General features: G+C 38.1%; 1 protein-coding gene across 1 annotated transcript in view; it reads right to left on the reverse strand.

Annotated features, from left to right (window-relative positions):
- brinp1 (bone morphogenetic protein/retinoic acid inducible neural-specific 1) overlaps positions 1-24,285 on the reverse strand; it is a 184,404-nt gene that overhangs the window by 19,196 nt on the left and 140,923 nt on the right. The window contains exon 6 of the mRNA XM_048189497.1: positions 8,638-8,874. Within this exon, the coding sequence (XP_048045454.1) occupies positions 8,638-8,874 (237 nt within the window). The remainder of the gene's footprint in view (positions 1-8,637; positions 8,875-24,285) is intronic.

Consider the following 24,285-nt stretch of genomic DNA (forward strand, 5'->3'; position numbering starts at 1 on the left):
ATGACAGTGTGGCGTCTGAATCCAGAAACCGCCTCAGGTCCCAACGCAGTGGCACGTGACTGTCTATAGAGCGGATTTGTTTATTGGTGTGTTGCTGGATGAAAATTATGTGTCAAGAGCAAGAGGCGACAGAATTATAATTTTTAAATGGGTGCATGTACATTTCAGCGCTTAAACCCTGAATCATTTTTTGTAAACCCCTTAAACTTAAGTTTTAATATTATTTTTTGCCACTAATAAAATCATGCAGTTCTGCTCTATACTTCAGACATTAACCTGCAAACAAGACTAATGCCATAAAGCCTGGTATATATTGTAGCTTATTCTACAACAAAGACGTTTGTGTGAATTATATAGCAGCTTTCTGACTATCCCAGAGAAAGTTGTGGGTTGATTTTTGGCCATTCAGAAGTAATAAGCACAGAATATTTCAGAGACACTGTGCTCCGGGGATTTGTTGGCAAACTTTATGAATTGAGACATTTGCTGCTTTTCCAAAACTCTTTAATTAAGACAGAGCTTACAAACCTTGGTGAAACAAAGCAATTATTTATTATTTTTGGAAAACACTTATTGTAAGAGTCTGCTGTCTTCCAAAACTCCAAAGACTCAATGTGTCCAATGTGCACGTTGAAACATTTTAACAATTGTTCCTGTGCAGCATTTGTTCGCTCATATCCTTTTCCTGTATGTATCTGCCTTTTTAAAATTAATACAGTCATACATACGCACCTTGTTAGTTTGAGTAACAATAATATTGAAATACTGACTACATAACACTGACAGCTTTCTAATATAACTATGTAAAAAAATGTATTTTAGCTTGTTTTTTAGTGTCTCATATTCTGTTATTTCATCAAAAGGACGGCGCCACATCCATACATGTCTGTGCTAAACCCTAAATATCCATATTCATAACTGCTATTTCTATTCATGCAAATACAGCTCCATCTACTTGAATAGGTGGAGACAGAAATAATATTGCTTCTTAAGCTCTAATGCACAAAGAAGCTAGAGTGAGCATGTGTACTATAGTAAACAGGAGAAAGGAAAGCAGGACTTCAACTTATTTAGCCGCCATATTGAATATTTCGATTTATCTCATTGTGGATCATCTCTAGATATTTAAGTCTCTATTCGCTGACCTGGTGTGAGAGTTTGCATGAAAGAAAAGTGACATCTTTGTATTTCTAATTATTGCTTATTTGTATATTGTATATACTGCAGCAATGATTTTCTTACTGTACACTCTCTAAACAAATCTTATTGTTTTTCTACCCAAGTCTTGGGTTGAGCTTTTTGGGTCATTTTTGGGGGGTTATTTTTCCAGTGTTTCTGTAGCTTTTGTTTTACCCAGATCCTGGGTCAGATGTAATAACCCAGTATTGGGTAGTTTTTGTGTTACCCGTTCCTGGGTCAGATGTAATAACCCAGTATTGGGTAGTTTTTGTGTTACCCATTCCTGGGTCAGATGTAATAACCCAGTATTGGGTAGTTTTGGTGTTACCCGTTCCTGGGTCAGATGTAATAACCCAGTATTGGGTAGTTTTTGTGTTACCCATTCCTGGGTCAGATGTAATAACCCAGTATTGGGTAGTTTTGGTGTTACCCGTTCCTGGGTCAGACGTAACAACCCAGTGTTTGGGTAGTTTTTGTGTTACCCGTTCCTGGGTCATGTAGGGTCTGCACAGTCTCAAAGATGAGCAGGTCCCACCATAAACTGTGTTTAAGTCCCAATTCACGGAACTTCGGTTTGTAAATCTTACATCTCATCCGGCCCGGCAGACACTAATGGATCACGAGACTCTTTTTATGACTATTTCGATAAGTCCCAAAACTCTCCTCTGTGACTTCAAAGGAGATGCGAACACCACGGATCAGGTTTCGAGGAGACAGGGCCGAATTCCAAATGGTCATAAAAAGAAAATACACGCACGCACCCACAGACACACACACACATACAAAGCCCTACATAAAGACTGTATACACAAATATTATACCTGCAAATATGAATGTATCTGCCACTATGGTGCTTGTTGCATGTATGTGTTGCTAATGTAGAATCATAGAATTGACTGTAGTAGGTTAGTTTTCATGTTAAACGATAGTATTAGAGTAGAAAGTGTATCTTCTTTATATGGCGAGAGACACCTGTCGAGTTTGATCTCTCCGTAAAGCTGTGAATCCGAGCTATTCACTCATGTACGTTACATCTCTGTCAAATGCATCGTTCAATGTTTAATAATACTATGAAGAAAATGCACTGATTCAACATACCATAAATTAACTCGTTGGACAGGACAAAGGGATGTGGAAAACCGCCAAATTGCAACGCTATCATTGGAGGACGTTATCAAGAAGGCGTTCTGGCCTGTTGTCCTTAAAATACCATGACACACGTCTTTTCGATGCACAAGTTTTCTGCACGAGTTCCTGCCATCAAGACGGACTCTCTTCTTTATTTTCTGGGTCATATTACAACAGTTAAACCTTCGTTTGAAACTTCGCCGAAACAACCTCCGGAAGAAGAAACAACTATCAAACCGAGCGCTCTGAAACTCTAAGCACCCAACGAACCTATGCAAGTATAACGTTTTTACGATTTTAAATGCTGAGTTTCCTTGCTGGCTCCTAAAGGTGAACTGTTGCAATTTGCCCTGCTTTGATTATCTCTTTCGTTTCTGCCTTTACTTTCACTTGTATGTATCTGTATCTACTTGTGTACATTTATCCGTATAACCTTTGTATTACCCGTTCTGTATATTAAACAAATCATATCCACGCTTTTATTCACTTGCTCCTTCAACCACAACTGAGTCACTTTAACGTTCTGATTCTAATATCCTTGCTTTACGTTTGGATGCTATTCTAGAAATTGATCCTTGTGGCCACAGGGTAATATTTCTGTCGTAATAGTCTGTGAACTTATCGGTGTGCTGGACGGACCGGTAGTTCTCTACATAATTATTAAAACAGAACTAACCATATATGTGATTGATTATAATTCGTTGTAGTTAATTCACCATATATGGTTAATTCCCCCTTGGGTCGGTATGTGCATAATAATAATTCATAAAACCTTATGAATTATTATATTCATATTCCACCCATAAATTGATTAATAACTGTGCAAATCGTCACAGTCAGATGTAATAACCCAGTATTGGGTAGTTTTGGTGTTACCCAGATCCTGGGTCAGACGTAACAACCCAGTGTTTGGGTAGTTTTTGTGTTACCCAGATCCTGGGTCAGACGTAATAACCCAGTGTTTGGGTAGATTTTGTGTTACTCAGATCCTGGGTCAAACGTAATAACCCAGTATTGGGTATTTTTGGTGTTACCCAGATCCTGGGTCAGACGTAATAACCCAGTGTTTGGGTAGTTTTTGTGTTACCCAGTGTTTGGGTAGTTTTGTGTTACCCAGATCCTGGGTCAGACGTAATAACCCAGTGTTTGGGTAGATTTTGTGTTACCCGTTCCTGGGTCAGATGTAATAACCCAGTGTTTGGGTAGTTTTGGTGTTACCCAGATCCTGGGTCAGACGTAATAACCCAGTGTTTGGGTAGTTTTTGTGTTACCCAGATTCCTGGGTCAGACGTAATAACCCAGTATTGGGTAGTTTTTGTGTTACCCGTTCCTGGTCAGACGTAATAACCCAGTATTGTTTGGGTAGTTTTTGTGTTACCCAGATCCTGGGTCAGACATAATAACCCAGTGTTTGGGTAGTTTTTGTGTCACCCGTTCCTGGGTCAGACGTAATAACCCAGTGTTTGGGTAGTTTTTGTGTTACACAGATCCTGGGTCAGATGTAATAACCCAGTGTCTGGGTAGTTTTTGTGTTACTCAGATCCTGGGTCAGACGTAATAACCCAGTATTGGGTAGTTTTGGTGTTACCCAGATCCTGGGTCAGATGTAATAACCCAGTGTTTGGGTAGTTTTTGTGTTACCCGTTCCTGGGTCAGACGTAATAACCCAGTATTGGGTAGTTTTGGTGTTACCCAGATCCTGGGTCAGACGTAATAACCCAGTGTCTGGGTAGTTTTTGTGTTACTCAGATCCTGGGTCAGACGTAATAACCCAGTATTGGGTAGTTTTGGTGTTACCCAGATCCTGGGTCAGACGTAATAACCCAGTGTTTGGGTAGTTTTTGAGTTACCCGTTCCTGGGTCAGATGTAATAACCCAGTGTTTGGGTAGTTTTTGTGTTACCCAGATCCTGGGTCAGACGTAATAACCCAGTATTGGGTAGTTTTGGTGTTACCCAGATCCTGGGTCAGACGTAATAACCCAGTGTTTAGGTAGTTTTTGTTTTACCCGTTCCTGGGTCAGACGTAATAACCCAGTATTGGGTAGTTTTTGTGTTACCTAGATCCTGGGTCAGACATAATAACCCAGTGTTTGGGTAGTTTTTGTGTCACCCGTTCCTGGGTCAGACGTAATAACCCAGTGTTTGGGTAGTTTTTGTGTTACACAGATCCTGGGTCAGATGTAATAACCCAGTGTCTGGGTAGTTTTTGTGTTACTCAGATCCTGGGTCAGACGTAATAACCCAGTATTGGGTAGTTTTGGTGTTACCCAGATCCTGGGTCAGATGTAATAACCCAGTGTTTGGGTAGTTTTTGTGTTACTCAGATCCTGGGTCAGACGTAATAACCCAGTATTGGGTAGTTTTGGTGTTACCCAGATCCTGGGTCAAATGTAATAACCCAGTGTTTGGGTAGTTTTTGTGTTACCCGTTCCTGGGTCAGATGTAATAACCCAGTGTTTGGGTAGTTTTTGTGTTACACAGATCCTGGGTCAGACGTAATAACCCAGTGTTTGGGTAGTTTTTGTGTTACACAGATCCTGGGTCAGACGTAATAACCCGGTGTTTGGTAAGTTTTTGTGTTACACAGATCCTGGGTCAGACGTAATAACCCAGTATTGGGTAGATTTTGTGTTACCTAGATCCTGAGTCAAATGTAATAACCCAGTATTGGGTAGTTTTTGTGTTACCCAGGACATCTTCACAGGCGATTTCAGGTGCTTCTGGGTATTTTGGAATTTGTATATCTCTCAACTAATGCATAGCAATTTCACAAAAAAAAAAAAAAAAAAAAAAAAAAGAAGAAGAAAAAAATCCCAGAAACATCCTCATTTTCTACCCTATTATGACAGGAATTATCCAGAAGGCTGACAGCTCACGCTCCGAGCCAGGAGACGAATCATATTCAGTCACACCTCAAAACGATGGGTTGGGTGATGATAATTTAAGAACTTATTGGCATTAAAGCAGGAGTTTATTAACACGTTCAAACAATTATCACTTCCCTAATTGATAAGCTTGACATTTCAGGAGATTCATCTGTTCATGCACCATTCGGCGCTTGAGCGTTTTCTCCTCTGGCCGGTCCAGAGGAATATTGCAGCGACCTTGAGGTTCACAGACTCAATTTGAGTGTCCTCTGCTCTATATAAATATATCGCAGTGTCTGGTTTTATTTGGACCTTTTATTACCCGTTAATAATATATAAGATAGCATGCTCATAAGGTGGATATTGAGCAATCACCTTGGGGAGTAACCTATTTCTGCTTTATGTTTTTTGTTCAGAAATATTTGATCAGTGAGGTGAAAAATGTCTGTCGGCGTGTGCGTGGCATTAAATGCGATCTACCCAGGACAATGCTCAGTACATTCACAGAGCATTTCTACAACCATTCTGCAATGTTATTTTAATAGTCTTCATCAGATGATGTCTTTTCACAGCTAAAAATGTCAAAACAGGATTAAACTAGAATTAAAGGTACATAAATGTCTTTTTTCAAACTCCTGAAGGTCACTATCTAGGAACCAGGGACCAGTGATTTTACAACCATCATTTTTTGGTTTTAACTGTATGCAGTTACAGTGTTATCGATGCATGGACAGTCCTTTTGAGTTCCTCATATCTCGCATACTGCGCGTTACTCCATTTAGAGGACTAATGAAGCCTGAGATTGTGTTTCTTGAAGATTGTAATTTACTCCTTGCGGATCAGACAGGTACTGTAGCAGTGCCATTAAGATACGTCACAATCTGCCTTTAAAATTATAGCCAGAAATTATTATAAATAGATATAGACTAAAAATTCATAGCAATCAATGCACATATACCATATAATACTTGTAAATTAAACTACAACATTTAGGGGCAGAATTTGAATTTGTACAGTTTTGAGCACAGCAACTTAATCAATTGAAGCAGCTGTTTTAAAGCAAATGCCACACGCTGGTTAAAACAGTGTAAATGCAGTGAAAACTCAGCCCAAACATGCATAAAAACACCTTATAAACCAACTGCAAATGTTTTATTGAAAGTATAATCTATTAAATGCAATAAACAAATCATCTAATACCATTAAATATGAATTGTCTGTATAACGTGTGTTACTTTATTAAATTTTAAGGCTTGTTTTGTTTTGTTTTTATGGAGAGCTTGTGCTATAAACCCTAACCCTCAAAATAATTAATTGGTTTGAGTAGGGCAAACTTAAATTAAACAAATAAGTTCAATCAAATTAACTTTTATGAGTATTTAGAACTTTCTTTATCTTTTGAGTTCACGAAACTGACACATTTTAAGTAATCTGAATTGCTCTTCTTTTGAGTTTTGCCAACTTATTATCACACCGTTAACCCAAATACACAACTCTTCCTTTTTATTATACAAATATGTCATTAAAATGTCTAATAAATTAATCCAAGATCAGGAAAAAGCCATACAGACACTGATTCATGGGTTCACAGAGATCATCGCACCCCTAGCGGTGAACCATTGTTTGTGTGTGTGTTTTTTATTTTTTTCTTTCTTTGCTTTGTATAAAATTATAGATACAGACACATATTGCCATGCAAGTAAGTTTGCAGCAGTGCATCTATAATATCAGAGAAACAGTTTGTAGAAATATAATATTCATTCATAAACCTGCACAGCCTTTCTATGAATCCATCTTTTGGGAGCGGGAATGGAGCAGCGCTTTCGCCCGTGGCGTGCGATTTGAGTCCAGGCAGTGGGGTGAAATTGACTGTTACAATAAACCGCAAGAAGCTCCTCTTCTCCCAGAGAAAGCATTGTGGGGCGCTGAATTATTCATGCTTGGTTTATTGCAGATTGGCTCAAAGAGAGAAGTTAGCATGCAAGTCTTATGCAGAGTTTCGGCACAAGGTGGCTCACAGAAATTGACAACAGACTCAGCATATAACAAGCTGATCAATTATATTTAAAGCTTATACTGTCTTACCTAAAGTCTACCTTAAAGAGACTAGAATCAGTACACTGTGTTGCTTAAATATGCAGCCGTTTGTTACTCACTTGCATTAAATTTATTTTCTTTTATTTGTTAACCATTTGAAAGTTTAAGGTCATATGACTTTTTTTTTTAAGAAATTAATTATTTTATTCTGCAAGGATGATTAAAAGTTACAGATTTTTATAATGTTTCGGAATATCTCTATTTCAACCTTTGAACTTTATATTCATTAAAGAATCACGTTTCCACAAAAAAATATGAAGCAATGTTTTCAACATTGATAATAATCATAAATGTTTCTTGAGCAGCAAATCATCATATTAGAATGATTTCTGAAGACTGGAGTAATGATGCTGAAAATTCAGCTTTGATCACAGGAATAAATTACATTTTACTAGATATTTACATAGAAAACTGCTGTTTTACATTGTAAAAAAATTCAAAATTTTTACTGTATTTTTGATTTTTGGCGAACAGAAGAAACTTCTTTAAAAAATATTAAAAAGACTTGCCAAACTTTTGAATAGAAGTGTATTAGTTAAATGCATTTTATTCTACACAAACTAGTGTTTTCATGGCACTTACACACTGTATAAAGGTTTGCATTAAAAGCCTGTGCTATAATAGCATGCATATAATAGTATATTAATAAATTTGCATACTCTATCACGCATACATTGAAAATCCATTAAAATAATCAACATTAATGTACAGCGTTATATACTTGTGCATGAATGCATTTTAATATGGGAGAAAAATTTTAATGCATATTTACCTACATTTTTAGTGGATAATAGGTGCATTATTTGTGGACATGCAGTTAGCTTATTTACATTCTCCGGTTCGTTGACTGGATGAAAATAAGAAAAGGTTGTTCTCTCAGCAACGTGCATTAGAAAATGAGTGAAAAGGCAAGTATAATGCCGTATAATGAGCGCTGAACGCATGCCGAGAGCTGCTCCTCTATTGAATGAGCAAACAGACGTCTTCTGTTTAATTCAAGCTAAATCAATGCAGATGACTTCAAACGTCACTTAGCCCAATTAGTGCAGCCGAGGAAGTGTGCGGTGTGGGAATCGATCCGCGAATGGGATTACAACACCTGACTCGATGCTCGCTGTCGCCGCGTCTACTTATTAGTCATGATGTGTAGCGTGGTGAAACTGTCATATTTGACAATGGATGGTAAAATTGGCTCCAGCCCAGACTTGCTGACAGTCCTGACAAGCTAACTTGCCAGCTAATGCTGTCAGATCATTGTGTTGGCGTTCTGAGCAGACTCAATTTAGGGTTTTGAAAGGACATTTCCGCCGAAAAATGAGACGTCGCAATGGCGAAACTCTTTCGCTTCTGGCTGAAGTGTGTTACCTGAGTTCTCGAAGTCACTGTAAGAAGCTTCCCAAGTCTCCGCCATGCCGATGAGCGTGTTCTCCATGATCTGGAGGTCAGTCGTGGGACAGTTGCATTGAGGGAACTCGTCAGCACACTGACAGATGCACTGGCTGTTCTGGCAGATGTATTCACCCTCCCCGTTACACATGATGTAGCTGAGAGCCGACTGGACGAACTTCTCCTGCAGGTACTCGGGGAAAATGACCTGCAAACCTGAAAACGGGAAAGAGAATCGATGTTAAAGTCATTACAGACATTATTGATTTCACATCAGCGAGCAACAGGTAGAAAGTGCTGCAGATAGTCGATGACAGAACTTTCTTTATTTCACATTAACCCGCTCTGAAAACGAGCGCCGCTGTGAAGGACCCGATCGCACGTAGAGCATCTACAGTTCAGCTGCTCAAAAATGCCCTGACGGTGACAGTGAATCATGCTGTCGGAGTTTGTTGTGGAAGTTTTGTCAGAGGTCTACTTGACTTTGAACTGTCCCCTCGGAGTGGGAGGACTTTACATAATGGAATAAAACAGAGGAGTGATTGATGTATTCTGTCGTGATCGGCTTCGGCTTATTTACCAGGGCTGTCATAATATCCTCTGCTGTGTGTGTGTGTGTGTGTGTGTGTGTGAGTGAGTGAGTGAGGGTCTGAATGCATGCTTGTGTCGGCATGCAATAGCATCACGCCATACAATAAACATATCTCACGCTTGATTCCTTGAATGATTCCTGTAAGAGACCAACCAGAACAGCCTCGCAACCACATAAAACCAGACTATAAACCACTCAGAAAACCTTATCTCGATATTTTCTGGGATTTTGTTGATTTTCTGGGGTTTTCTGCTGGTATTTCATATTCTTCATATTCTGTATGATTGTCAGTTCACAGCAGCTACAGAAACTGCTGTTATCCACTACAAGGCCATTTTTTGTCCCCTTCAATTGATTTCCAGAGGATTTTTACCCTTGCAATTGCAATTTATTCCACCTTTGTTAGATGTATGTATCATCTTATGTTCAGACCTCCTGTGAATTTTTTTTTAATGGTGTTTATATGTCTATGTGGGGGTTTTAATATGCTTTAATACAAACCATGTGCAAATTCATCAGTCAACACCATTGCTGAGCATATTCTCCTTAAAACTGCAGTGAAAATCACTGATGTTTGTGATGTCACAAACTACCTTGTAAGCAATCACGTCAATGTGCCGACAGGCTTTAGCATATCATTAACAGCGAACTAGCAGGGGAGCCTCGAGAGAAGCCAGGTTATCCTGGTATACTTTTCTGTTGATTTTGTGTAGATTTAGCAATATAGTGGGTGTATGATGTATATTACAATGTTATGATGAAATATATGTCTTTCTCCACCGACGTTCTGAGTTGTTCAAAATGTTTCTAAGGATACTGATTGTTAGAAAGCAACTGTCTGATTCACGAACAAAAACTTGGTTTGTGTAACATTAGCAACACAATATTAGATGTTTTATAATGTAGTCAAGCAAAAGGCTAATCATATTAATTACCGTTATTTGTCCGACGTTGTAGCAAGCAATACCATTGTGCAGCGTTTACCTCAGTAAGTTGACCGAGTGGATCTTTGAGCTGTTGTGAGTGAGTGGAGGCGGGGTTAATTTGCATATTCATGGTTCCTCATATATTAAATGAGGCAAGGGTGTAGAGTTACATTCAAGCTATTTTAAAGCATGAAGAATTTGTTTTTGTTTTGTTTGTTTTTTTCACAGAAAAAAAAAAAATGTCATTTTGGTGATCAAAGATGACTCTTAAGGGTCAAAATTATTGACTACAGGTGAACTTTAAATTCTTGCATTTAATCAATACATTCAATTAGAAAAATAAAGCACTTCAGGGCTGTAACCAGTCAAATTAAATCAGCATCTCAGTAACTTTGCAGTTCAGAAGTGGCGCAGAAGCTGCATCTAAAGTGGCATTTAGTATTTTCACAGACTGTTTAATGCAGCTCAGAAGTGCCCTGAATGAATTTACACTGTATTTACAATTGCATAAATAATGCTACAAAATAATTTTTAAATTGAAATCTTTTTTTTTTTTTTTTTTTTATGAAACAATATTTTAAATATGAAACCGTGAGTCACTATCTTAAGCCCAAAGTATGCGTTGTACATGCATGCAAGGGTCAGCGTACAGTGCACATAATGTGAATTTCGTCATCAGAAGAGTACGTGCACCACCATATTTTAGTAACCACACGTACTTTGAACGTGCAGGTGCATTTAATTATTTATTATTATTATTATTATTATTTTGCAGCAATAATTTCATCCACAAGAAAACCTACATGAACAGAACGGACCTGAACACACGCAAGCTACAGCGACGATAGAGGCCTACATAGACGAGAGATTGTGCGAAGAAGTTAGAAAGTACCCTCATTTGTACAACTCTAGCATGAAATAACACAAAGATGTTTACATGGGTTGTAACTCGTAGTGAGAGATTGCTCAAAACCGTGCATGCGTAGAACGTCAGTGTATGCGTACGAGTCAAGTGAAGTACACTTTGCAAGGTTGTGGGTTCGACTGAGTGAGTCATTGAATCATTCATTCGGTTGATTAGTTCAAATTGCTGATTAATTCAGTCATTGAATCGTTCATGTTACAATCTCCCCTTTTTAAGTCTAAGGGTCAATGGGAAAATGTAACAAAAATGAGAAAGATCATGGGGAACTTCTCATCTCCAGCTCTAGAACGAAACACAACTAACCAAAGATCAAACTGAAGTATAATTTATTAAAGGTGCCCTAGAACCAGTTTTTACAAGATGTAATATAAGTCTAAGGTGTCCCCTGAATGTGTCTGTGAAGTTTCAGCTCAAAATACCCCATAGATTTTTTTTAATTATTTTTTTTAACTGCCTATTTTGGGGCATCATTAACTATGCACCGATTCAGGCTGCGGCCCCTTTAAATCACACACTCCCTATATGCAAATATTGGGGTCATACATATTAATGATAATGATACGTAACAGTCAGTGTTATGTTGAGATTTGCCTGTTCTTCGAAGGTCTTTTAAACAAATGAGATTTACATAAGAAGGAGGAAACAATGGAGTTTGAGACTCAATGTATGTCATTTCCATGTACTGAACTCTTGTTATTCAACTATGCCAAGATAAATTCAATTTTTGATTCTAGGGCACCTTTAAAACAGAAAAGAAATAGGAAACAAAAGCTTCAGGAGGGAGCAAGGCCAAAAAAATAAACAAAAAGGTTCTAAAAAAAAATGTAATCTTCTAAATTACCTATAACAAAAAGAAAATGAAAAGAAAAACAGCAGTCTCCCTGTCTCACTCAGAAAAACAGGAGAAAACAATGAATTACAAAGAAAAATGGCACACACCCATCTCCCTACAGGTTTCCAAATAACTCAAATAACAGAACTGAATTAGCAAATTGAACTGTCAGTAAAGAGTTATACCAAACACATAATTGGCAGAAACAATCCAACATTTTCAGTTCAATTAACACCGAAGATTACTCACTTAACACCAAAGGAAAATTAAAGAAAAACAACAATTGGCAACATGTCTGGGGCAGAAGAGAAGAAGTCCACATGGGGAGGGAAACCTCCAAATCTCTCTGCTTGCTTTGTGTCTTTAGGCTGCTTTTATTGCTAAACTGATTCATTCAAAATGTGGATTCATTCAGTAACGAAACATTGCTATGTGTTGCTCCGAGATACAAAAGAGTTTGTCCAAAAAAAACCTAAAACACAATACTGAGTCTAAAATGTTAACATTGTTTACTGAACTATTTTATGGTTTCTGCAAAGTGAGTGACATTCTCAGTAATTTCAGATCACACATTGTTCCAACCATTACAATATTATCGTAGACGATACAGGAATCAGGAAGTTCACTAGACAGTCCTGAAGGACAAAACTTCTTCCATGTTTATCATGCAGCATAAATACAGCACATTAGGAGACACAGTATATCCCTCGTGATGTAAAAATACAATCAAAAAGCCCTATAGAGAGATCTATTGCATTACATTGCCAGACACTGTATCATTCTCTTAAATAAATAATAAATCATACCTCAGCATTGACATAAAACATGGTAATGGAAGCTAGCCCGATATAATGAAGCGTATCCATTTCTAATGGAAGGTAATGTGCAGCATGCATGCAGATAATTGCTTCATAGTAATTACACATTTGCTATAAGAAGAATTATAGGATTTGTGTTGGAGGTTATGTTGCATTTATTTAGCTTTACACACACTGAGAAAAAAAAAAAAAAACACTGAAAACTTAAAAAAAAAAATCTTTAGATAGATAGAGAGATGTAAAAATAGAAAGAAAAAAAAAAGTTGCTTATTTATGTGTTTGTATGCAGAAGTGATTGGATTGGATTGGCCGGAGCAGATTCCCAGCATCTCTGAGCCGAACAGACCGTCAGAGTCCAAGACTGATCATCACAGCTCGGCCGTCTCTCTCTCGTCAGACTGTCTGTGGACCCCTGAGCCAATATTCATTTAGCTTGATGTATTCCTGCTCCTGCAACTTTAATGTGATTTGTGGGAGAATCCAGATGGTGGGTTCATGGATGGGTGCAGCTCGACGACAGTGGCGGTGCCAAAAGCCCTGGGTTCACAATAACACCCCCAACACAACACACACAATCCCCTCCTCTATTACTGAGACACAGACGCTGAGCGACTCCATCTCTCTTACTGAAGTTCGTTTCATTCATGCTGGCATTTGTTGTATCTTTCACTGACCTTGTTTGAATATTTATGTAAAAGTGAATCTCATTTATTCTAAAATCAAAAGGAAGAAAAGAATATGAAATTATATTTTGTCTTAAAAAAATGAAGCCTATTTTAGGATTGTTAGGATGTTTTGGATTGATATATATTTCTCTAAAACTACCACCATGCACAATAAATTCTCATTACTATTGCCTGATTTATTTATTTATTAATTACCATTTTTAGTTGTTATTTTTATTATATTACTCTCTGTCTGATAATGTTAATTATATATAATTGCGTGCGTGTGTGTCTAGGGTTCCCTTTCAGTCAGTCATTAACGAGTTGTTTCTTGCATTAAAGTATATAATGAAATTTGTGAGAAATTGTCTTGTAAATATTTAAAATGTCAATGCAGGCACCAAAATTTGCTAAATTTTCTTTAAGCAAAGTATTTAAATTATTTGAATATTCAAGAGTCATATTTCTTACTTTGATTTTGGAGTTAAAATATATATGAATGTATGAGATTTATTTGTTTATTTTATTTTATTTTATTTTTTTTTCCAAGCCATTAACAGTAAATTCCCATTACTACTGTATTACCATATTTATTGCTTTATTTATTTATGCATTTATTTTTTTATGGTAACTATGTGTGGGTCTGTCTATCTATCTATCTATCTATCTATCTATCTATCTATCTATCTATCTATCTATCTATCTATCTATCTATCTATCTATCTATCTATCTATCTATCTATCTAGTTACAATAATATTAAATTATTGAACATCAGTCCATCCATTATTTGGGAGATATTAACTTAGCTGTTACAAATAATGTCACAATGCAGACACCTAAAAATGTTTCATTTTCTTTAAACAAAATGCTAATAATATTCAAATCATTTGAATATTTAAAATGTTGAATATTCAAAAGTTGATTTTGGGCTTAAATATGTTCTGGACATGTTTTTTGGTCAGTTTCATGAGATTTACTTCTTTATGCAACACAATCTCACAGCAAATTCATACGTATTTTACGAGGTGGTTAATTCATATGAATCTGTACAAATGACCCTAAACCTACCCGTCACTGGGGTTTAGACAAATCATATGAATTCGAGTGAGGTCGTATGAATTCGCCACCTTACAAAATACATATGAATTGGTCGTGAGATAGCGTTGCTTCATGAGATTCACCAATCAATCTTGTAATTTTTGATCTTGTGAACACTGCAGTATGATTGCAAAATCTCACTTCATTCATATGATGTGTAAAACCGCCATCATAGGAGACAAATATAGTGTATGATGAGCAATCAGGTGTAAAAACACTAATGAGAGCCTGTGGATGCAGAGAGAGACATATTCACATGTTCACAGACACCGTCCACAACCACAGTCATCAAACATGAACGACGACAGACAGCGCAGGAGTTTAATGGGCTAAAACTAAAGATAAAACAGAGCAGAATTTATCTGTTCAATCTTGCATTTCAACACGTCAAAGTACAGCATTTCCCAGCCGTTCTCCCTGTGGCTAAGCACGTAAATTGCAGGTCTAGTTTATTTAATTGCATATCATACTTCATTCAGCATTTCGAAGATTCTGGGTTGATGTTATTAAAGTGTGTGACTTGATCTGCCCTGGATTTCATCATCCATTTAGAGTAATTTCTGTTGCATTTGTGCTTTCTGTACCATTGCATTTCTATTCTCAGGTAATATACTTTAATACGAACACTGAGTCTCGACTCCAACTCCGAGAGGATGGACACCTCTTAAATATCAACCAATAAATGCATTTCTTCTTAAGGTCTGAATTATTGATCGGGTCTTGCATGTGCCCTTTATGCAGGTGAGAAGCATGTTATCTAAATGTTAAACTTTGTCCATGGGGCTTTCTGCTATTTTTATGTTTCATATCGGGCCTGATTCCAGAGTTCACGGGCTCTTGGCAACGGCACGGGTTGCGATGCCACGCTCCGCTTCATAAGCAAGAGTTTCATCAAAGATTAATTGAGCATTGTATGCCCCCAAATCCACAAAATAACCATTACCTAATGCACTGATGGAATGAGAGGCATTGCTTGAGTAAGGTGTTAAATTATGGCTCAGTTCCTGTTAAAACTCACATTAAAAAAAATGAAGACCTTCCGAACCGCCCTTCCCTCGCCTGTGTAATCACACTGAGTGGATGCTACAGAGGGCTCATTTAAAGGGTCATAGCTTTATAACAGTGCACTGCACTTTATAAACGACAGCACAGACCGCTCTTTTAATGCTGTAAAATAAAACACACCACATATGAGTTCAGAAACGCACTGACTGTAAATCAGTAATGCAGATCAGGTTGGTAGCAATGTATCTCTGTCCTCCCCAGAAATCACACGATAAAATAAATGGCTTTTTAACCTGTACCATCAGCCTCAGATGAACGCTTCCGCACAGACCATTGGAATGCTTTTTATTAATTTTGCAGCACTGCTTCCTTGAGTAATCATTACTCAGTAACTTGTTGGTGCTGCTGAAATGCCAACAAGAGCGACTCTAGAAGTGTGTAGTAAAAGTTTGATAGGAAACATAAACCAGCTTCTCAGAACATTATATTACAACATAAGCTCATTAGAAATCAGACATTTTAACTCCAAAAACACCTATACATACAACTCACAGTCGTTTCCAGCTAGTTGCAGTAAAACACCAATATCCTTTGCTCCTTTTCACACAAATTGTGATTACAGGGCAGATTATGGATTGAATTTTGCATGGTTCCTTGCAAAATATTATGTTATGATCTCAGAACACTTTTACCATAGAGCATGATTCGAGTGATAAGCAATTTGTCTGCACTGCACTCACAACCAAATCAATAAAAAAAATCACAGCCAATCAGAAGAGCATGTGGGCGGAGTCTCTCTGAAAGCACACTGCACTCGCAACTAAATCTAAAGTTTTTTAAAAAGTCAGCCAATTAGACAAGCATGTGGGTGGAGTTTCTTTGCAAGAACACTGCACTTACAAACAAATCAATCAAAAATCACAGCCAATCAGAAAAGCGTGAGGGCGGAGTCTCCCTGAAAGCACACTGCACTCGCAACCAAATCAATAAAAAAAAAACAGAAAAAACACAGCCAATCAGAAGAGCATGTGGGCGGAGTCTCTTTGCAAGAACACTGCACTTACAAACAAATCAATCAAAAATCACAGCCAATCAGAAGAGCGTGTGGGCGGAGTCTCCCTAAAAGCACACTGCACTCGCAACCAAATCAAACGTTTTTTTTTTAAAATCACACAATTAGACGAGCATGTGGGTGGAGTCTCTTTGCAAGAACACTACACTTGCAACCAAATCAATAAAAAAAAAAAAACAGCCAATCAGAAGAACATGTGGGTGGAGTCTCCCTGAAAGTACAATGCACTCGCAACTAAATCCATACATTTTTTTTTTTAAATCAGCCAATTAGACGAGCATGTGGGTGGAGTCTCTTTGCAAGAACACTGCACTTACAACCAAATCAATAAAAAATCACAGCCAATCAGAAGAGCATGTGGGCGGAGTCTCCCTGAAAGCACACTGCACTTGCAACAAAATCTAAAGTTTTTTTTAAAAAATCAGCCAATTAGACGAGCATGTGGGCAGAGTCTCTTTGTAAGTACACTGCACTCAACCAAATCAATAAAAAATCACAGCCAATCAGAAGAGCATGTGGGCGGAGTCTCCCTGCAAGCACACTGCACTCGCAACCAAATCAATAAAAAAACAAAAAAACAAAACACAGCCAATCAGAAGAGCATGTGGGTGGAGTCTCCCTGAAAGTACAATGCACTCGCAACTAAATCAATAAAAAGTTTTTAAAAAATCAGCCAATTAGACGAGCATGTGGGTGGAGTCTATTTGCAAGATCACTGCACTTACAAACAAATCAATCAAAAATCACAGCCAATCAGAAGAGCGTGTGGGCGGAGTCTCCATGAAAGCACACTGCACTCACAACTAAATCAATAATACAAATTTTAAAAATCAGCCAATTAGACAAGCATGTGGGCGGAGTCTATCTGTAAGTACACTGCACTCACAACCAAATCAATAAAAAATCACAGCCAATCAGAAGAGCGTGTGGGCGGAGTCTCCATGAAAGCACACTGCACTCACAACTAAATCAATATTTTTTTTTTTTTAAAGTCAGCCAATTAGACAAGCATGTGGGTGGAGTTTATTTGCAAGAACACTGCACTTACAAACAAATCAATCAAAAATCACAGCCAATCAGAAGAGTGTGTGGGCGGAGTCTCCCTGAAAGCGCACTGCACTCGCTAAATCAATAATAAAAATTTAAAAAATCAGCCAATTAGACGAGCATGTGGGTGGAGTCTCTTTGCAAGAACACTGCATTTGCAACCAAATCAATAAAAAAACAAAACAAAACACAGCCAATCAGAAGAGCATGTGTGTGGAGTCTCCCTGAAAGCACACTGCACTTGCAACCAAATGGATAAGCATATAATCAAATTCATAAATTTGTTAGCACTTCTGGTTAGGTTACTGTACATGCTAAGTTATTTTCAAACATGATAAGCCTCTTAGTTCCACTTACTGGACATTTAATTTCCAACAGCCAATGCAATAAAACATTACCAGATTCTCATTCATTTGCTTTAAACTGAACATGAACATGCTTTAAACTGCCACCCACTAAGCATTTCACTTCGAAAGTGCTGCAAAACGTGCAAGAAACAACATAATATAGTGCGCAAATGTCACCACAGGCACGTATTTCCAATGAGCCTGGGTTGTTATATGACATGCTACCGAAATGTCACAAAACTGAACTATAGGAAATGAAAGGCACGCTGACTCCTCAAGACTCTTCAAGCTGATATCAGCATGTGTGGTTAAATACTACTTATTTAGCATAAAATCCAGCAAAATATGTTATCAGACTATTACACTAACTGTAAAAATGACTAATAGGCACAAGTGTCAATACAGCATTATTCTACAGGGGCTGCCAGACAGTCAAAAAAAAAAGTAGGTAACGACTATAAAGACAGAAAATGACACACAAAGATTGCCTGGCTAATGAGGAAGACTGCTGTCTAAAGGGTGAAGCAGAAATTGCACTGTGCACAAAATTGCTGGCTGACGCATGAGAGCGAGCTGCCGGCGGTGCTAAGACACTGAGGACCACACGCACTAGAAATATACACTGATCTCTGGTCATTTCTAACCACATATAGAGCAGTAAGCAGAATAGATTTGTTCCAAAAACTTGCTGAAATCTAGGGTCTGTTTACACTTGGTCACTTCATGCATTTGCAGTTATCAGTGTATCAGTGCTGTAGGTGATTGATTAGACTGAACTATTTGCATTTATACCTTTCAGTATTGAATGAGATGCATTTATAGTCGACATTCTGCTTGTGCACCATCTTGAATGACGTTTTCTCAATCGCAATGCATTCATAGATTTCCTTGAAAGATGCAAATTTGGCCCCAACAAAAGTATCTGGGAAGGAAACACAGTCATATTGCCAACCTTTTAAAACAGCAGAGCTTGAACCAAAATCCTGTCTAGGTAGAAAGCACTCTAGGATTTGGAACAGAGCTTTAGTGTTTAAAGAGACTCGTTCAATAGACTCATACATTTTGGGGATTTTCAATACATCATATAAAGTATTTAAGGTTGGCAAAGTGATTTAAACACTCTAAAATGTCATGTTTTGAGCGTTTTGAATGAACAAACTTTGAAAGCAAGTTACTTTGTTCATATCTTTAGGAGAACATTCCCAGAACGTTAGTCAAAGTTCTGAGAAGGCGAGGATTTCTTTTCAAAACATGGAAGTGTTTCAAATTGAAATACACCTCTATGTGAGATCAGAAGACTCATTGGCTGTTAGAGTTGTGTTGTAAATAAACGCTGGTCACGCGCTGTCACAAGCATCAGAAAACTAAAACCGAATCAATATAAAAACAGAGCATCTTGAAATTGCTTTGGAGGATGAGGGCTAAGAAAATATATTTACTGTCAGAGAAGGTCTCAAGGAGGAGGGAAATGGCTGATTTATCTGCCCCACTAGTCCAAATAGAAACTCACTCTTGATTGACCACCTCAGATTGAGAGCTGACCTCAGGGTCAGCGAGGAAGGATTTCATCAGCCCGCTGGATGCCTGGCAACCCGGAGAGCCGAATATGAGGATAGTGGCATCAATCTTTTAAATGATGCACCATTACAGAAGAGCTATGCCCAGTGACTGTGCGTTTATAAGGGGAATGATCTTCAACAACTGAGCCACATCAGTCCGACGCTCTCGCCGCAGTTAAACGTGATTGGATTGTCCGTCATACTGAGCTTTCGATCTGTATTTCTTAACAAACTGAACAACAGAGCCTCTGATTATTGTGCCGTGGGATGCTCCTCTGTTCCTCCGTTTGCATCTACGTTCCTATTAGAATGATTTCTGAAGAATCATGTGACACTGAAGAATGGAGTGATGATGCTGAAAATTCAGCTCTGATCACAGGGATAAATTACATTTTAAAGGGGACCTATTATGCCCCTTTCACAAGATGTAATATCAGTCTCTGGTGTCTCCAGAATGTGTCTGTGAAGTTTCAGCTCAAAATCCCCCACAGATCATTTATTATAGCCTGTCAAATTTGCCCCTATTTGGGTGTGAGCAAAAACACGCCGTTTTTGTGTGTGTCCCTTTAAATGCAAATGAGCTGCTGCTCCCCGCCCCCTTTCCAGAAGAGGGCGGAGCTTTTACAGTTCAACAACAACAATGCTGGAGAATCTCACGCAGCCAAAATGAGGAAAGTGTTCAGTGTCCTTACATTGTTCAAACCGGAGTCGACACTGATGGAGAGATTCAGGAATAAATAAATAAATATATATATATATATATATATATATATATATATATATATATATATATATATATAGATAAATAATAATATATAATATGGCCCCTAAATCCTGATACAAGAACCCAGACATGTTTTCCAGAATCTACAGGCATGTTTTCAGTCTTTCAGCTGAGAAAGACATAAACATTGATCCGGTCACCTCGAAAGACAAATAATTTTTCATCATGTTGTCTCCTCCATCCCAGACATATTTTCCATCCACAATTCATCACTGACAGACTTCATTGCGCATATGTCCTAATTGAGTTGTTTCGTGTTTGTTCATTTGTTTGCCAAATGTTTGCCAATCTTCAGAAGAAAGCGAGAGCAGGAGTGAGAGAGCGAGAGAGAGTATGAAGATGAGTATGTAATCCATCAAGCAGCAGATGAATTGCCTGTGGGGCTATTTAATTTATTTTCACTCCACTTCTTTGAAAACTGTTGGCTCAGGCTATTCTAACATATTCATAAATCTTCCAGGATGAGCTTATGGCTCCAGCTAGAACAGAACGGGTGTGTATGAAAGAGTGAAACAAAACAAGCAGCAACAAAAAGGAACTTTCTTTCCTCTTTCCGGTCGTGGATTCATCACAGTGTGTCTCTTAAGATCCTCGTTTCTGTCGGAGAGAAAATGCGATGTAAATTAACTGATAAATGGCTCTTTTTAACTACAGCTGCTTAGAAATGCCCTCTCCTTGATTTCATGTTATTTATTGGTCCCAAATGGTGCATCTTTATACAAATCGATATCCTGAAGTTATTGATGTCACCAATTAAGAATGCCAGGAGAATAATAAGCAATCACATGTGAATCTCATGTCCTGCTTCAAAATTTTACAAAGGAAAGTATTATATATTATGCATAAAGATGATGCAGACTTTTTACCATTATGACCAAACTGTCATAGTTGCAATTGTACATTTGAGTTTCGGTTGGTTGGTTGGTTGGTTGGTTGGTTGGTTGGTGGGATGGATGGATGGATGGGTGGATGGATGGATGGATGGATGGATGGATGGATGGATGGATGGATGGATGGATGGATGGATGGATGGATGGATGGGTGGGTGGGTGGATGGGTGGGTCGATGGGTAGGTGGGTGAGTGGGTTTATGGATGGATGGATGGATGGATTTGATTGATTGATTGATTGATTGATTGATTGATTGATTGATTGATTGATTGATTGCTGTAACAGTTGTTGTGGAAGTCATTATGAAAAGTCACAGTCCAAAAATCTTAATGTTCCAAAAAGTAGGCTTCATTTTCATCATTCAGTAAAATGTCTTTTTTTTTCTCAGGTTTTCTAAGCTTCACTCTCAGAAAGTGGAAACCAAGCATGCGCAACTTTTTCCATCATATAATTAGTAATACTGGAATATGCAAACACAACCATCTGTTGTGGCTTATACAATAAATCAATTTCGAGTCGATTCTCACATGCACTATTCACGTGACGGGCACGTTTCTGGTGATGTACAGCGTTCCAAATCAGTCACTTATGAAGATGCATTTCAGTTATAATATTACACCTTAGCAGGGAGCTGCATATGTAGGTTGTAGACGGAGCCGATTTTACTCATATTCACAAGTATGAATATTTATTTTGCTCATGATTGGTTTATTTATTTAAAATAAGAACAATCATGCTGTGCCGTGAAATGTGTTTAACTGCTGATGTCATGAATAAATGACTAAAATACATGCATACTGCTTTTGAAGGGCGTCATTTGAGCTTCACTCTATAAAAACATAAACACATTGAGTGCTGCTTTGATAGTTGCTTTTCCCTTCAATTATTTACTCCAAATTAAGTGAGAAAAGCAATATCACACTGTGAAGATTGATACATTCACTTTTCATCAATCGTTTCACATCATTTTTCTTATGAATCGATTGGTTTCAACACAGGAAGACAGAACATTTTCAATCTGTTGATGTTGATGATTACAAAATGTTTAGGTAATTACACTTTGCTTATATGTTTTAAAGATTTGCTTTAATTTATTTCAGTTTTTCAGTCTTTTCACCATCATCCCCAGTAATACTAATATTTTCAAGTGAAATTGGCATTAGAGTTAGTGTGGATCTTGGCCACAAATTAACAAATTCATTCTTTTTTTTTTATTTCTGTGAAGTTAGTATGATTCAGTACCTTTCTGAACTGTGCCTTTTGTTTTTAGGTATAAACTCATGCTGAAAATGGTTATTCTGGGTGAAGGTAAGAAGGATATTGAAATATCAAAAGTTATGCAATAGAAAAAAAGTCAGCATATTCCCTCCTCCATAACACTATGCTACAAATAACTTCTGTGGAACCAAAGCCATAAAGCTTCCTTTCATCTAAAAACTTTTACAGGAAAAAAGAAAGGAAAAATCAATATATCAATGCTTTAAAAATAATGCCTTGTAAAATCCCAGCAGTGTGGTGTTTCTCATTTATTTGCATCTGTGGCCACTGCCAGCAGGTGTAAGAGCGCTTCTGCTTTTATTGCCAAATCACATTTATGAGCTACATTTTGTGAAGAATAGTTTCAATATGCATTAAGAGTGTTAATGGGAAATGGGACTGGACATATCTGCAGCTCTTTCCATTTGTAAAAGGGAATTCATTCAGTGTTTATGTGACCTGAAATATATAGAGGCACCCGAGGAACTTTTTCATTGTTCCTGTAACTATTGGTGGAAGTACCTGCTTTTTGGTACTTTTTGGTTGATTGGTCTAAAGCCAATTTTTAAAAAGCAATGTTAACTACTCCACGAACATGGAAAACAGTGATAGATGGACCAACACTGAAGTCCAGGCACTTCTCAACCTTTAAGGCCAATTCACACAGACAGACGGCAACAGACACCTCGCCGGGTTTTGTCGGATCAGTGTGCTACCCTTGTCGGAGCTTGTTTTGCACTTGGGAACATTGTGTGCTCGGACACTGGTGTTCTCCGCACCATCAAAATAAATGTACTGTATGTTGCGCCATCAAAATAAAAATCCCTGAGTGGCAGGACGTAGGTGACAACTTATGATAGTTTGGAGTTCCTAAGGCCGGTGCGAATGTCCTAGGGGAAAATTAAGTTCTCTGGGGACCACCCTGGTGACTAGTTCCTATAACTGACTTCCATTAACTTTACCCGGTGTGAAAGACCATTATGATATTTGCTCTACCTTGAAGGTGGGGTATGAATTTTTTCAACAACGCTGTTGGACATGAAATCAACCCAAACAAACCCACCCCTCTCTTCATTGCTCCACCTCCAAAACTCACCCTCCAATCCTAATCTTAATCACCCAGCTCAGAGTCAGTCTCGAACCCCGGCCCGTCCGCTGCTGGCAGGCAAGGTGAGTGCTCTAACGATGACTCCAAACATCGCATTCTCTAGTGGTCGTCACTGCGCAGTGCTCAACTCTCACTATCTGGCCGCTGTTACACACGCAATGCGAGCGGATGTCTGTTTATCACAGCTGACACATAACAAAATGCTTCACGGAAAATAAAGTGCAGATGATGAACGACAAGGAAGCACAAAAAATGAACACAGTACACAAGAGCAAATACAAACAAGAGTTTGATGTTAATCGCCAACAGAACAGCAGCCCCAGACAAACCCAGTTATACTCACATGTGAAGCAGAATGAAAGCAGCCTCCACATCTGTTTTCAGGCCTTCCCACTTAGCTCTCTCCAGCGCTGGAAAGCTTTTCTAATGTTAGCGCTGGTCCAAAAGTGCTTGCCCAACCATAAACCCATTCCAGTGATATTCTTTTGAGCTGTTTTGTATTGTGTCTCATCATCTTTCTTTCTGCGTTTTTCTTTTCTTTTCTTTTTCAAATCTCCCTCTTGCCCATTCTGTCTCCTCGACTGTCATACGTCCCCTAATGCTGATTGGTTACACGTTTGTTGTTGGTGTCGACAAAATACATACCCCACCTTGAAGGGACAGTCACACTAGATTTTGAACATGGGAAATTTCTTCGGAC

Source organism: Megalobrama amblycephala, linkage group LG4 (assembly GCF_018812025.1).
Source record: "Megalobrama amblycephala isolate DHTTF-2021 linkage group LG4, ASM1881202v1, whole genome shotgun sequence".
Classification (NCBI taxonomy): domain Eukaryota; kingdom Metazoa; phylum Chordata; class Actinopteri; order Cypriniformes; family Xenocyprididae; genus Megalobrama; species Megalobrama amblycephala.